General features: G+C 46.7%; 1 protein-coding gene across 1 annotated transcript; it reads left to right on the top strand.

The window, feature by feature from the left end:
- Nucleotides 1-381: 381 nt before the first annotated feature.
- On the top strand, nucleotides 382-12,048 carry LOC139000322 (zinc finger protein 154-like). Its single transcript, XM_070402558.1, has 5 exons — nucleotides 382-414; nucleotides 1,280-1,406; nucleotides 3,785-5,114; nucleotides 10,673-10,970; nucleotides 11,836-12,048. The coding sequence occupies exons 1-5, from the start codon at nucleotides 382-384 to the stop codon at nucleotides 12,046-12,048; spliced, it is 2,001 nt and encodes a 666-aa protein (XP_070258659.1).
- Nucleotides 12,049-16,307: the final 4,259 nt, after the last annotated feature.

Below are 16,307 nucleotides of genomic sequence, written 5' to 3'. Positions count from 1 at the left end.
GATCCTGGCCTTGGAGCTTAGAAACTACATTACCCAGAAGGCCACGCATGGAGTGTCATCAGGCCGAGCCAATAGAGGGTCAGAGAAGGCCTGTCGGTTTGGCGCTTCTTTAGGGCGGATCAGGAGTCCTTCCGGCTGGATTTCCTCTTCTCAGATTTTGGCTCAGGCGGTGAGGTTTACCTGGTCGCACACTCCCGAGAAGTAGGCCGGAGAGTGGTGCTCCCCGCCACACAGCCCATGGTCGGAGTGTCCAGTGGTGCTCACAGCTCCCACGTGGGATTGAAGCTCGGGGTCGCTACACGAACACACACCAGGGCCGGGCCAGGGACCGCCATTCCTGCAGCGGCTTCTACTCCCGCCCCGCTCCGCCCACAGAGGGCAATGGCGGCGCCCCCACTGAGGAGACGGGCTGAGGTGAGTTCGAGTCCCCCAGGCCCTCACCGCCTCCTCACACAGACACCACAGCCTGGGGAGGGCGCCTGTCCCGTCCTGGAGCTCAGTCCCGCGTGGAGGACCGTGAGGAAGGCGGAGGGGAGAGAGGAGTGTTGTGACTTCTGAGGACACAGCAAGTGCAGGGCAGAGAGGACGGGGGTGACTTGCATCTGAAGGTCCCTGAGGATGTGGCTGTGAGTATTGACGGAAAGAGCAGAGGCTGCAGGGAGGACGGCACAGACTCATTCGGGGCTTTCCCGGCTGTGGGTCCATCAGGGGCCTGGGGTGGTCCTGGATCCAGCTGGACTACAAGCTCTCTACACGCCATATGCCAAGTTCATGGGTGAGTCCAGCGAAATCCAGTGGCATTGGAGCAGGAAGGGGGCAGAGCTGAGGGAGTGAACCTGGGGTCTGAACATGGGAAGGGGATAAACATTACCCAGTGGTGAGCACATCTGGAGGGAGTGTGAGCTGATGGTCCCTGGGACCTGCTGTGGGGATCTAAACGGGAAGCATAAACCCAGGCTTGGCTTTGTCTTGGAGGCAGGATCTAGGAGACTGCAGTGGTGTTGCTGGAGGCGAGAAAGCTGGGGCCCTGCAGGCATCGCCCAGACCTTAAATGGCATTGCCCTCTACCTTCCCTTCCCACCGAATCCTTGTGCTCCCCTGAGGGCAATGCAGTGAGTAATGGGACTGTGATGAGAGAGCAGCCTGCACTGGCATTAGGGCCTGGTGTCCGCACTTCCCAGGGGCCCTGGAGGAGGATGAGGCTGGGGAAGATGTGTAAGGACTAGAATTATTGGTCTCAGAGAGACAGATCTGGTTTCAATTTTCTCAATTCTGACAGGTTGGGGTCACCTTTGAGGACATTGCCCTGTACTTCTCCAGGGAGGAATGGAGTCTCCTTGATGAGGGTCAGAGACAGCTGTACCTGAATGTGATGCTGGAGAACTTTCAACTTCTGTCCTCCCTGGGTAAGACCCTCACTGTCACCAGTGACCTTGACTTGGCCAATCGGTTCCAGCAGTACATCAGAAATATCATACACCATGACCAATAGGATTTATGCCAGGGATGCAAGGATGGTACAATATCTGCAAATCGATAAACGTGATACATGACATAAACAAACTGAGAGATGAAAACCACATAGTCATATCAATTGATGCAGAAAAAGCATATGACAAAATCCAACACCCATTTTTGATAAAAACTCTTAGCAAGGTGGGAATAGAAGGATTACACCTCAACATAATAAAAGCCATATATGACAAAGCCACAGCCAACATCATACTCAATGGGCAAAAACTAAAACCATTTCCCTTAAGTACACGAACAAGACAGGGATGCCAACTCTCACCATTCCTGTTCGACATAGTACTGGAAGTATTAGCCATTGCGATTAGACAAGAAGAAGAAATAAAAGGCCTCCAAATTGGAAAAGAAGAAATAAAACTGTCCTTATGCGCAGAGGACATGATATTGCACATGATAAAATAACCCTAAAGACTCCATCAAAAAACTATTAGATGTAATAAATGAATTGCTCAATGTAGCAGGATGCAAAATTAATGCCAAGAAATCTTTGCATTTCCTTATACCAATAATGAACTTACAGAAAGAGAGACTAAAAAAGCAATCCCATTACCATCACTCCAAAAAATTGAAATTCTTATTTATATATTTGTTATTGCTTTCAGATAGCGAGGAAGGTAGATGGCGAGAGAGAGAGAGGGAGAGAGAGAGAGAGAGAGAGAGAGAAACATCAGAGTGAGGGAGAAACATCAATTGGCTGCCTTCTGTACACAAGCTAACTGGAAATGGAACCCACATACTGATATGTGCCTTGACTGGGAATTGAATCCTCGACCCTTTGGTACTCAGGACGATGCTCCAACCAATTGAGCCATACTGGCCAAGGCATTCTGTGGTTTTTTAAACACACAAATTTCCAGGTTTTGTTGTAGAACAGGCCACTAGGATCAATGATAGCAGGAGCACAGTGGCTGCTAGAGGTAACTCTGACCCTTGTTTTTGACTGTAGGTATCTTCAAATATAGTTGTTCACCCAGTCTTTCCAGTCATCCTTTCTGTACAGTTCTCTTCTATGTGTGTCTGTAATACTGTTTGTCTTCATGGTACTCTTACTCCCATTTCCTATGGGGTTTTTGTTCATGGAAAGATGTCTACTTGCACTGGGAAGGGGGAAGAAGCTCATCTCTCTGAGCCTGCCACTTAGTGATGTCACTCACATACATCTTTGACTGTGATCTCATTTGTCCTTTGTTGATGACAGTGTTGACCATCCAACTTCTCTCATTTTTTGACGATTTGCATCATTTATCCCATGCAATGCCTCAAATGGGATTGAAGGGGAAGAATCATTTGTGCATCACAGAAGAAACATGTCTTTATGAATGACACAGTGGAACCCCCGGCAGTCATTCTTTGGGGAATGGTCATTGGGAAGGAATTCAGGACAGGCCTTTGTTAAATTCTTACCTAGAAAGCCAGTGTTTTGTTACAGTTGCCCAGTCCTCACCCGATTATGCTTGTTTGTTCTTATTGTTGATACTTTGCCAACTATTCAATTCTCATTTTGATCATTTCTACTTAGATTCCCAGCTCATGGATAACCTTAACCTCCTTGGACTTTGCACCTCTGCCTCTTTCACAGGTCTCTCTTTACTGCAAGCCAATGTTGGTCCATGCCTGCAGCACCTTGGAGAGCACAGTTGTTATTATATTGAAGTTCTATATCCTGTGATCTAATATACTTAATTTTTATGGCTTTGAGCAGCTTTAAATTATTCCACACAGACTCACATGGTCAGAACGTAAGGGCCCAGAGCAATGGTTCTCAACCTTGGCTGTACTTTAGAATCACCTGGGAATCTTTTTAAAATCCTGATTTCTGGGTCTCATCCTCTGGAAATTCTGATTCTTTGGTATGGGGTGGGGCCACAACATTAGTAACAAAGAAATAGAATATCTGGAGGATGAGGCCCAGTATTAAGGATTTTAAAACGATTCTCAGACCATTCTAATGTGCAGCCAAGGTTGAGAACCACTGTCCTAGAGGAAGCTGTTTGTGCAAGAACAATGAGTAGAGGCATCCTCTCTTCTTTGGATGTACTCCTGTGCTTCTGTCCTTCTCTTGATGGGATTTCCATCATCGACTAACTTTCTCGGCCACATTACTTACAACAGCAGTCTCTTCAGTGTCTAACTCACTCATCTTGAAAGTCTTTCTGTGGAATCATGCCTAGTCATGACAGATAAACAATCGTGGTGAAGATATTTTGTTTTCATAAGATCAACATATACCTCACCAGCATTTCCTTTTATACAGGTTGCTGTTGTGGAGCAGAGAATGTGGAGGTACCGACGGAACAGAAGATTTCTGTAGGAATGTCACAAGCAAGGAATCCCAAGGTAGCCTTGTCTTCCCAGAAGAACCACCCCTGTGAGAGTTGTGGAATAGTCTTAGGAAATATTTTCCACGTGATAGAGTTGCAGGGAACACAACACAGACAGATACTGTTGAGGTGTGGAGGATGTGCAAGATGGTTTTACTTCAGTGTAAAATTTCACCAGCAGCATGTGAGAGAGAAGACTTTCATTAGAGGTGTGGACAGGATCTCACTTGCAAACAGCTGCAATTTCAATGTGTTCCAGAATCCTTTCAGTTGCGGGGAGGTTGGGCAGGGTGTCCTTACCGAATCAGGACATCTCCACGTAAATGTTCCTCAGTCCAAAAACAGTCCAAGGAGCACTGGTATCCAATATCATCAGGGAGTTCACATAGGAGAAAAGCCTTATCAATGCAGTGAATGTAGGAAATCTTTTGCCACTAACAGTCACCTCTGTAGTCATCAGAGAGTTCACACTGGAGAAAAGCCTTATCAATGCAGTGAATGTGGGAAATCCTTTACCTTCAAAGCTGGTCTCTTTTATCATCAGAAGGTTCACAAAGGAGAAAAGCCTTATAAATATAGTGAATGTGAAAAGTCTTTTGCAAATAGCACTCATCCCAAATATCATCAGATAGTTCACACAGGAGAAAATCCTTATAAATGCAGTGAATGTGGAAAGTCTTTTACCAGTCACTCTGGTCTCCAGAATCATCACAGAGTTCACACAGGAGAAAAGCCTTTTCAATGCAGTGAATGTGGAAAATCTTTTACCTGGAAAAGTAATCTTCGTCGTCATCACATAGTTCATACAGGAGAAAAGACTCATAAATGCAGTGAATGTGGAAAGTGTTTTACCAGTCACAATGGTCTCCAATATCATCAGAGAGTTCACACAGGAGAAAAGCCTTTTCAATGCACTGAATGTGGGAAATCTTTTACCGGGAACAGTGATCTTCGTCGTCATCAGATAGTTCATACAGGAGAAAAGCCTTATAAATGCAGTGAATGTGGAAAGTCTTTTTCCCATCTCCCTGGTCTCCAATATCATCAGAGAGTTCATACAGGAGAAAAACTTTATACATGCAGTGAATGTGGAAAGTCTTTTTCCCGTCGCTCTGGACTCCAATATCATCAGAGAGTTCACACAGGAGAAAAGTCTTTTCAATGCAGTGAATGTGGGAAATCTTTTACCTGGAACAGTGATCTTCGCCGTCATCACATAGTTCATACACGAGGAAAGCCTTATAAATGCAGTGAATGTGGAAAGTCTTTTTCCCATCTCCCTGGTCTCCAATATCATCAGAGTTCACACAGGAGAAAACCTTATAAATGCAGTGAATGTGGGAAATCTTTTAAAAGTAGGAAAGGTCTTCAATATCACAGAGCTCACACTGGAGAAAGCCATTATGAGTGCAATTAATGTGAGATATCTCTCAGTCTAATTTGTAAATTACCTTTACAGAAAAGAGTCTGGGTGTGATAAGGTTTTTAGATGTGTACGAAATGTAGTTTGTTACTTAGTACTTAATAATTGTATAAGAAAATAAGTAAGGTCTCATTATTCTGAATTATATTTCATACATTTGATCACCTACATTATGTAATGTCCCCACAACTGTTTCTGGTGTTCTGTTTCTTTTTATGTTGGAAGTATAGATATCTATGTTGCACTTTCCAACATACAGAGATATCCTGCCATATCTATGTCACTGCATATTTCTGTTGCTGAAGGTATTTCCCCTGATCCACCTATATTTTAGCATCCTGTAAAGTTCCTATGGATGGCATCAATCAGCATCCTCATGGGCCCAGGGAAGCTAACTGTGTTGTCTGATTTGTTGAAGAAAATAGGAGCACCTCATCCCTTAGTTCTTACTTGTATCTCTGCCGTGCGTCGCCACATAGGACTGATTACTGTTGGCCCCAGTAAACATTATGTAGAAGAACTGCCATTTTGAGGGATACACTTTCCTACATGCTAATGTTGAGTTTATTTATTGAGTGCCTAAGTCATCAAGGGGAGAACTGCCCATCTCAGGTGTCTTTCTTTGTAAAATAATGAAGGCTTTTTACTAGGACTTCTTTAATGCTGGGTGTTCTGTTTACTGTGTGGGTAGTTTATTAGAAGTTCTGGGCTCTCCAAGCATGATGAGGTGAAAACTTTTATGGGGTCTCAAACAGTTTTGCCCTTGAGAGAAGACTATGGTGCAGAAATTAGCTCAGCGGTTTTTGCCAAATTTACACTGCTGCCCATAATTTTGCAGTAAACAATGTGGACTCTCTAGTCCTCATGTGAAAATGGATGCTTTGAGACACAGAAGTCACTCAAAAGAGGTGGAAGGTCTGAAAAACTCAAGTATGTCTGGGAGCAGCGTGAATTTTTTTCTTGTTTTCAAGGGATGCTAAGACATTTGAAGAGATTCTTTTCCCCACATGTTGCGGAGGGCCCTGTGCCCTAATGCCTTCAATTCCATGGGTGATGGGCACTGGTTGGAGGACCATCGCAGTGAGGACCTTCACTGCAGAAATACTGACCTAATTCCATTACAGGGAATGGACTTCATCTAAACCTGCACCGAGAACTTTTTTTGAGGAAAAGACTACAGGAGCGGTCTGTACACAGATCTGAGGGACTCCTGATATGTTTATCTTCTGTTCAGGAATCATTGTCATTGATTATAATCAAGAGGTTTTGTGGCTTCCTGTAGCTTCTCAGATGTTCCCATCAGAGCCATTGGTGCGCTGGCAGCAAATCTAAGGGTAAAATAAAGTGTGTCTTTAGGACGGAGATGTGGTTTTTGAGACCCAGTCTACATTCCAGTGGGTTTGGGTGAAAGCTCTTCATTGTTTGTTACATTTTGTGTCAGTGAGATGAGACTCGCTCACAGGGCATAAGAATGTGGATTGAGTGCTAGCCGTTTTGGCTCAGTATATATAGGTCATCATCCTGCGGACTGAAGAGTCCCAGGTTCCATTTGGTCAAGGGCATGTACCTTGGCTGTGGGTACATCCCTAGATGGAGTGTGCTGGAGGCAGCTGGTCCATGTTCCTAACTCTATCCCTCTCCCTCTCTGTAAAAAATCAATAAAAATATATTGGTGAAAAAAAGAATGTGGATTGAATATAGAATTGAAAAACATGTTGTTGGAAAATAGATGAATATATATATTTTTTAAAGAACTATATTGATTGATTTTTTACAGAGAGGAAGGGAGAGAGATGGAGAGTTAGAAACATCGATGAGAAAGAAACATCAATCAGCTGCCTTCCGCACATCTCCCACTGGGAATGTGCCCGCAACCCAGGTACATGCCCTTGACCGGAATCGAACCTGGGACCTTAAAGTCCGCAGGCCGAAGCTCTATCCACTGAGCGAAACCGGTTTTGGAATGTATATTTCTTTCATCTTGAGCCATTTTAGTTACAGTTACTTTGCATTCCTGGATGGGTCCTCAAACTTTTTAAACAGGGTGCCAGTTCACTGTCCCTCAGACCGTTGGGAGGGCTGGACTATAGCTTAAAAAAAAACTATGAACAAATTCCTGTGCACACTGCACATATCTTATTTTGAAGTAAAAAAAGAAAACAGGAACAAATACAATATTTGTATTTACATGTGGCCCAGGGCCGTAGTTTGAGGACCCCTGCTGGAGACAGTCTGGCAGATATATAGGTAGTTTTCCTGTCAGTATTTTTCCCAAGCCTATGAAATATGACTAGAGAGAAAGTTATGAAGAGTTTAAAAGAGGTTTGTTTGAAGTAGTTCAGGGAAGTAAACTTTCTACTGACTAGAGACTCCGTGGTACAAATGATCTCTGAGGTGTGACAAGAGCAGTGAGGAGGGGGTAGCAAGAATGTAGCCTTGAAAGTAACTTCTCTTGTTCAGCAGTTTGAACAGAGGAGTTGTTGGATCAGAGGAGTCAACAATCTTGGGGTTTAATTGGCAGGTGATTCTCATAAATTGTGGAAGGCCACAGCAAAGATAATAAAGACCTTTTTCTTATCCTTCATACTACCTCCACCACATTTAGAACCTAAGGCTTCAGTGACCTGAAGAGTGAATACTTCTAGGAGATGAAATAAAGAGACACCAGGAATACAGGGATCATTCTGTTAGAGAGGATGTGAACAATGGGTCCAGTAGGAAATAAACTACTTGGGGTTTAATTAGCAGGTGCTTCTCATAAATTGTGGAAGGCCACAGCCAAGAAACATACCGTTTTCTTGTCCTTAATGCAACCTTCACCACATTTAGAACCTAAGACTTTATGGACCTGAAGAATGACTACTTGTAGCTGACCTAATAAAGGCACACCATCAATACTGGGGGCATTGGGTTTAGGAGGACATCTGAAATGGGTCCGTGAGTGTATAAACCACTCATTGAATTTTCTCCTCAACCCACAGGTTCTAACTCCCCAGTATGGACAAAAATGATGGCACACAGTAAACCTAGTAATCTCAGGGAGCCTGACATAGTATAGCCAATCTTGCAAACTCAGAAGCTAAAAGTACCCATATAAGATGCTTTAAAGTTAAAACTTTCCAAGTAAAAGCTATTCACGGGGGTATTTATGTCCTAGTCTGTTTTGTTGTTGTTGTTGTTGTTGTTGCTGTTGTGTGTGTGTGTGTGTGTGTGTGTGTGTGTGTGGTTTTTTAATTTTTTGCAAGAGTCAAATTTTACCTTATTGAGCCTGTCTGTTGTCTTTTTGCATCTGAGATAACATACCTTTGGGTTTTCAGGGACATTCACTTTCACAGACTCCTAAGAGCACAATCTCTGAACACAGAAGATCACAGAGCCCCAATTATTATTGTTATTGTATTAAATATTAACTGTTACCTATCAGATAAACATAAAAAGGAGTTTATGTTTTGTTTCGTTTTTACTTTTTATCCAATCCCAGAGATCTTCCTCCTTAGCTCCTGCCCCCAGTTTATCACCAGTGAATGTCATGTAACCCATTTATGTCTTCTTCTTTAGTCTCTTGTATAAAAAAGGCGCAAAACTGCCATTCTCCCAAGCAATTTATTGTTATTCTGCTTCCTGGCATTGTTACCAGCTTGGGTCACATAAACTTTGGAAAATTCTCCACAAGTGTGGATATTTCTTACAACATCACCAAAGACAATTGACTCATGTGAAGCAGGAGAAAGTTACATGAAGGTTATCATCAATTCCAGAGACTCAACTGATTGAACACAGATTAATAAACACAAATTTAGAACACACTCAAAACACAGCAAGCTAGTGTTTTCCCATTGCATTAAGAGAATGGAAGAAAATTCTCAATGCTCAGGTGACTTTGTTTTGCGTGTGTGTGTGTGTGTGTGTGTGTGTGTGTGTGTGTATGTGTGTTTAATCCTTACCTGAGGCTGTTTTTTTCCCCTCCTATTCCTTTCCACTGAGATTCTGTACTACCTTACATGCTTCCATGTTCCTGAATCCACTACATTCACCACTTTATTTTGTTAATTAGATTTCATATATGAGTGAGATCAAGTGATACTTGTCATTCTCTGACTGACTGATTTCACTTGGTATGATGTTTTCCAAGTGCCTCTATGCTGTCTGTAAAGGTAAACATTCTTCTTTTTTACTGCTGCAGAGATTTCCATGGTATAAATTTCCCAAAACTTGTGTTTTTTTAAAAGTTCAGTGAAGAAATGAAAGGGAGAGAGAGAGAGAGAGAGAGAGAGAGAGAGAGAGAGAGAGAGAGAGAGAGAGAGAAACATCAATGTTGAGAGAGGATCATTGATTGGCTGCCTCTAGTGCACTCCCTACTGGATATGAAGCCTGCAACCTGGGCATGTACCCTTGTCCTGAATTAAACCTGGGATCCTTCAGTCTGCAGGGTGACGCTCTATCCAATTAACCTAATTGACTTTGTCTGTATCCTAGCATTTTAATCCAGTCATCTATTGATGGGCAGTTGGGCTGTTTCCACATCTTTGCTATTGTAAATTGTGCTGCTATCAACAGAAGGGAGTATATATTCTATCTTATTGTTTCAGGTTTCTTAGGATATATTCCTAGGAGTGGAATCACTGGATCAATTGGAAGTTCCATACTAAATTTTTTGAGGAAAGTCTACTGATTTTCATAATGGCTGCACCAGTTTGCATTCGCATCAGCAGTGTACTAGCGTTCCCTTTTTTCCACATCCTCCCCAGCACTTGTCTTTTGTTCATCTTTTGATGGCAGAAATTGTGAAAGTGGTGAGGTGACAGGTAATTGTTGTTTTAATTTCCATCTCTCTGGTGATCTATGACTTCAAGCATCTTTTCATATATTTCTTGACCATCCTATCCACACTGCAGCCCAGGCAGAGCTGACACTTTGGATGGCATCAGAAGCAGATGCCCTTAAGTACAAGCGTCTGTTTTGTGACCTTAACTTTGTATAATGGATTCAATGGAGACAGGTTAAGGCAGTTAGGGACTTGAACAACCTCCTCTAGACACATATGGCCAGAGGGAGACACGTGCCAAAAGTCTTGAATGAAGAAACAATGCCTGCCATTAAGAAACAGCAAGTGGTGAACAAATATATGCAAAACCGCAGCTAAAGAAAGCCCTTCAGGTGCAGGAGAAACAAACTTGCCCCGGAAATCACCTCCCCTGAAGGCGCTAGAGGGCCCTAGTGTACTTGGTGTGTTCTTGGGCTATTTGCCCCTAAATCCAGTCCTGGATGCAACTGAGAAGATACAGGATCCTGGCCTTGGAGCTTAGAAACTACATTACCCAGAAGGCCACGCATGGAGTGTCATCAGGCCGAGCCAATAGAGGGTCAGAGAAGGCCTGTCGGTTTGGCGCTTCTTTAGGGCGGATGCGGAGTCCTTCCGGCTGAATTTCCTCTTAGATTTTGGCTCAGGCGGCGAGGTTTTCCTGGTCGCACACTCCCGAGAAGTAGGTCGGAGAGTGGTGCTCCCCGCCACACAGCCCATGGTCGGAGTCTCCAGTGTTGCTCACAGCTCCCACTTGGGATTGAAGCTCGGGGTCGCTACACGAACACACTCCAGGGCCGGGACAGGGACCGCCATTCCTGCAGCGGCTTCTGCTCCCGCCCCGCTCCGCCCACAGAGGGCAATGGCGGCGCCCCCGCTGAGGAGACGGGCTGAGGTGAGTTCAGTCCCCCAGGCCCTCACCGCCTCCTCACACAGACACCACAGCCTGGGGAGGGCGCCTGTCCCGTCCTGCAGCTCAGTCCCGCGGGGAGGACCGTGAGGAAGGCGGAGGGGAGAGAGGAGTGTTGTGACTTCTGAGGACACAGCAAGTGCAGGGCAGAGGGGACGGGGGTGACTTGCATCTGAAGGTCCCTGAGGGTGTGGCTGTGAGTATTGACGGAAAGATCAGAGGCTGCAGGGAGGACGGCACAGCCTCATTCGGGGCTTTCCCGGCTGTGGGTCCGTCAGGGGCCTGGGGTGGCCCTGGATCCGGCTGGACTACAAGCTCTCTACATGCCATATGCCAGGTTCATGGGTGAGTCCAGCGAGATCCAGTGGCATTGGAGCAGGAAGGGGGCAGAGGTGAGGGAGTGAACCTGGGGTCTGAACATGGGAAGGGGATAAACATTACCCAGTGGTGAGCACATCCGGAGGGAGTGTGAGCTGATGGTCCCTGGGACCTGCTGTGGGGATCTAAACGGGAAGCATAAACCCAGGCTTTGCTTTGTCTTGGAGGCCGGATCTAGGAGACTGCAGTGGTGTTGCTGGAGGCGAGAAAGCTGGGGCCCTGCAGGCATCGCCCAGACCTTAAATGGCATTGCCCTCTACCTTCCCTTCCCACCGAATCCTTGTGCTTACCTGAGGGCAATGCAGTGAGTAATGGGACTGTGATGACAGAGCAGCCTGCACTGGCATTAGGGCCTGGTGTCCACACTTCCCAGGGGCCCTGGAGGAGGATGAGGCTGGGGAAGATGTGTAAGGACTAGAATTATTGGTTCTCAGAGAGACAGATCTGGTTTCAATTTTCTCAATTCTGACAGGTTGGGGTCACCTTTGAGGACATTGCCCTGTACTTCTCCAGGGAGGAATGGAGTCTCCTTGATGAGGGTCAGAGACAGCTGTACCTGAATGTGATGCTGGAGAACTTTCAACTTCTGTCCTCCCTGGGTAAGACCCTCACTGTCACCAGTGACCTTGACTTGGCCAATCGGTTCCAGCAGTACATCAGAAATATCATACACCATGACCAATAGGATTTATGCCAGGGATGCAAGGATGGTACAATATCTGCAAATCGATAAACGTGATACATGACATAAACAAACTGAGAGATGAAAACCACATAGTCATATCAATTGATGCAGAAAAAGCATATGACAAAATCCAACACCCATTTTTGATAAAAACTCTTAGCAAGGAGGGAATAGAAGGATTACACCTCAACATAATAAAAGCCATATATGACAAAGCCACAGCCAACATCATACTCAATGGGCAAAAACTAAAACCATTTCCCTTAAGTACACGAACAAGACAGGGATGCCAACTCTCACCATTCCTGTTCGACATAGTACTGGAAGTATTAGCCATTGCGATTAGACAAGAAGAAGAAATAAAAGGCATCCAAATTGGAAAAGAAGAAATAAAACTGTCCTTATGCGCAGATGACATGATATTGCAGATGATAAAATAACCCTAAAGACTCTATATACCAATAATGAACTTACAGAAAGAGAGACTAAAAAAGCAATCCCATTACCATCACTCCAAAAAATTGGAATTCTTATTTATATATTTGTTAATGCTTTCAGATAGTGAGGAAGGTAGATGGCGAGAGTGAGAGAGGGAGTGAGGGAGTGAGAGAGAGAGAGAGAGAGAGAGAGAGAGAGAGAAACATCAGAGTGAGGGAGAAACATCAATTGGCTGCCTTCTGTACACAAGCTAACTGGAAATGGAACCCACATACTGATATGTGCCTTGACTGGGAATTGAATCCTTGACCATTTGGTACTCAGGACGATGCTCCAACCAATTGAGCCATACTGGCCAAGGCATTCTGTGGTTTTTAAACACACAAATTTCCAGGTTTTGTTGTAGAACAGGCCACTAGGATCAATGATAGCAGGAGCACAGTGGCTGCTAGAGGTAACTCTGACCCTTGTTTTTGACTGTAGGTATCTTCAAATATAGTTGTTCACCCAGTCTTTCCAGTCATCCTTTCTGTACAGTTCTCCTCTATGTGTGTCTGTAATACTGTTTGTCTTCATGGTACTCTTGCTCCCATTTCCTATGGGGTTTTTGTTCATGGAAAGCTGTCTACTTGCACTGGGAAGGGGGAAGAAGCTCATCTCTATGAGCCTGCCACTTAGTGATGTCACTCACATACGTCTTTGACTGTGACGTCATTTGTCCTTTGTTGATGACAGTGTTGACCATCCAACTTTTCTCATTTTTTGACGATTTGCATCATTTATCCCATGCAATGGGTCAAATGGGATTGAAGGGGAAGAATCATTTGTGCATCACAGAAGGAAGATGCCTTTATGAATGACACAGTGGAACCCCCGGCAGTCATTCTGTGGGGAATGGTCATTGGGGAGGAATTCAGGACAGGCCGTTGTTAAATTCATACCTAGAAAGCCAGTGTTTTGTTACAGTTGCCCAGTCCTCACCGGATTATGCTTGTTTGTTCTTATTGTTGATACTTTGCCAACTATTCAGTTCTCATTTTGATCATTTCTACTTAGATTCCCAGCTCATGGATAACCTTAACCTCCTTGGACTTTGCACCTCTCCCCCTTTCACAGGTCTCTCTTTACTGCAAGCCAACATTGGTCCATGCCTGCAGCACCTTGGAGAGCACAGTTGTTATTATATTGAAGTTCTATATCCTGTGATCTAATATACTTAATTTTTATGGCTTTGAGCAGCTTTAAATTATTCCACACAGACTCACATGGTCAGAACGTAAGGGCCCAGAGCAATGGTTCTCAACCTTGGCTGTACTTTATTTTATTTTATTTTTTTTTCGGACACAGCATGTTAGACCTTTATTGTATAGGATTTCAGAGAGGAAGGGAGAGGGAGAGACAGAAACTTCAATGGTGAGAGAGAATCATGGATCGGCCGCCTCCTGCACACCCCACACTGGGGATCGAGCCCACCACCCGGGCCTGTGGCCTGACCGGGAGTCAAACCTCCTGGTTCACAGGTTGATGCTCAACCCGAGAGCCACGCTGGCCGGGCCGGACAGGAATGTTCTTTACAAGAGATGCCGTGCCCTCGTCACGGGAGCCCCTGAGTCCCAGCAGCCCTGCAGGTAGTGCTGCTGCGACCCAGGGACAGAGGAGGGTGCAGGTGGGGGGGACGCACAGCCAAGCTGCTCGGTGCTGCCTGGCTACGGGCGGAGGGACCCGTGTCGCCACGCACCCAGCTGAGACCCACGGAAACGCAGGTGTCCCCAGCCCCACCTGTCACCTCTCTCTCCATCTCTCGGCCCCACCCTGCTTCCCCAGGGCATCGGGGAGCTCCTGGCCCTTGGACCCCCTTGTCCCGGCCTGTCCTGGGCGCTGGGAGATGTCCTTGTGCCTCCCTCAGGGGCCTTTGCTGCCCTGCGACCAGGACTCGGGTGACCGTCTGGGGTGGGGTCGGGGCAGGTGTGAGGTCAGGAAGCTGTAGCTTTTTCCCGAGGTCCAGCCCTCCCTCCTGGACAAGTGAGGGGACTGAGGGGCCAGGGGGAGGTTACTGTGCTGACCAGGTGCCAGGAGGGGCCCCGAATCCAGGAAGGGGGTCAGCGTGGCGACTCCACTGAGAGGGGCTTCGGTCAGAAAGGTCTGGAGTCAGGGCTCCCGGGATGGGCCCTCCAGGACGAGGAGGCCAGGTCGGGGGCTGCGGAGGGGCCCAGGGGGAACCCCGTGTGCAGAGGGAGCGCCCACATGCCTGCCAGGGCCGCCAGGTGGGCTGCACGGGGCTGGGCAGGGCAGGCGGAGCCGGGCGGGCTGGCAGGGAGGCAGCGGGGTCGGTGGGAGCAGGTCAGCCGCCTCCAGCAGCAGCCGGCGGACAGCAGGGGGAGCTTGGAACCTGGCTGATCTTGTCTTCCTCTTGCTCGGTCACCTGGCCACCTGAGCCCTGGCCCTACGGTGCCAGCCTCCGAGGCCGAGGCGTGCTGACGGGCTGGTCGAGGGTCCCAGGCCCCTGGCTGCCCTGGGGGCGGCCACCGGGAGTGAGAAAGGCCCACCAAGGGGACATGTCGGGGGCTGGGTCCTGGGCTCCCCGGCTCTCAGCTGTCACCTGCAGACCACCAGCAGCAGAGTGCGGGGCCCCGCCAGGGCCCGGGGGAGCCCCGAGCCTGAGTGGGGAGAGCTGCAGGCCTGGAACGGGACACCCTCTCCGGAGCTTTGGGGGCTCTTTGGGGGGACTGGGGTGGCCCCGGCTTGTTCCTAGTTCTCTGTGGTGAGCTCCCCAGCGCTTGCTCAGGGGCCACACGTGGTCCCTTGAGGTCCTGGCAAATGGGAGCTGTCTAGTCACTGTAGGCTCGGGGTGCCCCCGTCCCCACTTGACAGGTTTCACCTGGCATCACGAGCACCAGAGTGACCCCGATGGGCCGTCTGCTGCATGGCTGGCCCTGGAAGTGGCCTCCAGACCCCCTCTGGGGCCTGTCCACACCCACAGCCCATGGTCCAGCCTGGTGCCAGGGCCCAGTGTCCCTCGGGCTTGGCTGTACTTTAGAATCACCTGGGAATCTTCTTAAAATCCTGATTTCTGGGTCTCATCCTCCGGAAATTCTGATTCTTTGGTATGGGGTGGGGCCACAACATTAGTAACAAAGAAATAGAATATCCGGAGGATGAGGCCCAGTATTAAGGATTTTAAAACGATTCTCAGACGATTCTAATGTGCAGCCAAGGTTGAGAACCACTGTCCTAGAGGAAGCTGTTTGTGCAAGAACAATGAGTAGAGGCATCCTCTCTTCTTTGGATGTACTCCTATGCTTCTGTCCTTCTCTTGATGGGATTTCCATCATCGACTAACTTTCGCGGCCACATTACTTACAACAGCAGTCTCTTCAGTGTCTAACTCACTCATCTTGAAAGTCTTTCTGTGGAATCATGCCTAGTCATGACAGATAAACAATCGTGGTGAAGATATTTTGTTTTCATAAGATCAACATATACCTCACCAGCATTTCCTTTTATACAGGTTGCTGTTGTGGAGCAGAGAATGTGGAGGTACCGACGGAACAGAAGGTTTCTGTAGGAATGTCACAAGCAAGGAATCCCAAGGTAGCCTTGTCTTCCCAGAAGAACCACCCCTGTGAGAGTTGTGGAATAGTCTTGGGAAATATTTTCCATGTGATAGAGTTGCAGGGAACACAACACAGACAGATACTGTTGAGGTGTGGAGGATGTGCAAGATGGTTTTACTTCAGTGTAAAATTTCACCAGCAGCATGTGAGAGAGAAGACTTTCATTAGAGGTGTGGACAGGATCTCACTTGCAAACAGCTGCAATTT

Source organism: Myotis yumanensis, unplaced genomic scaffold (assembly GCF_028538775.1).
Source record: "Myotis yumanensis isolate MYYU_CA2020_CCGP unplaced genomic scaffold, mMyoYum1.0.hap1 SCAF_23, whole genome shotgun sequence".
NCBI lineage: Eukaryota > Metazoa > Chordata > Mammalia > Chiroptera > Vespertilionidae > Myotis > Myotis yumanensis.
This window is presented reverse-complemented; position numbering and strand designations above follow the sequence as displayed.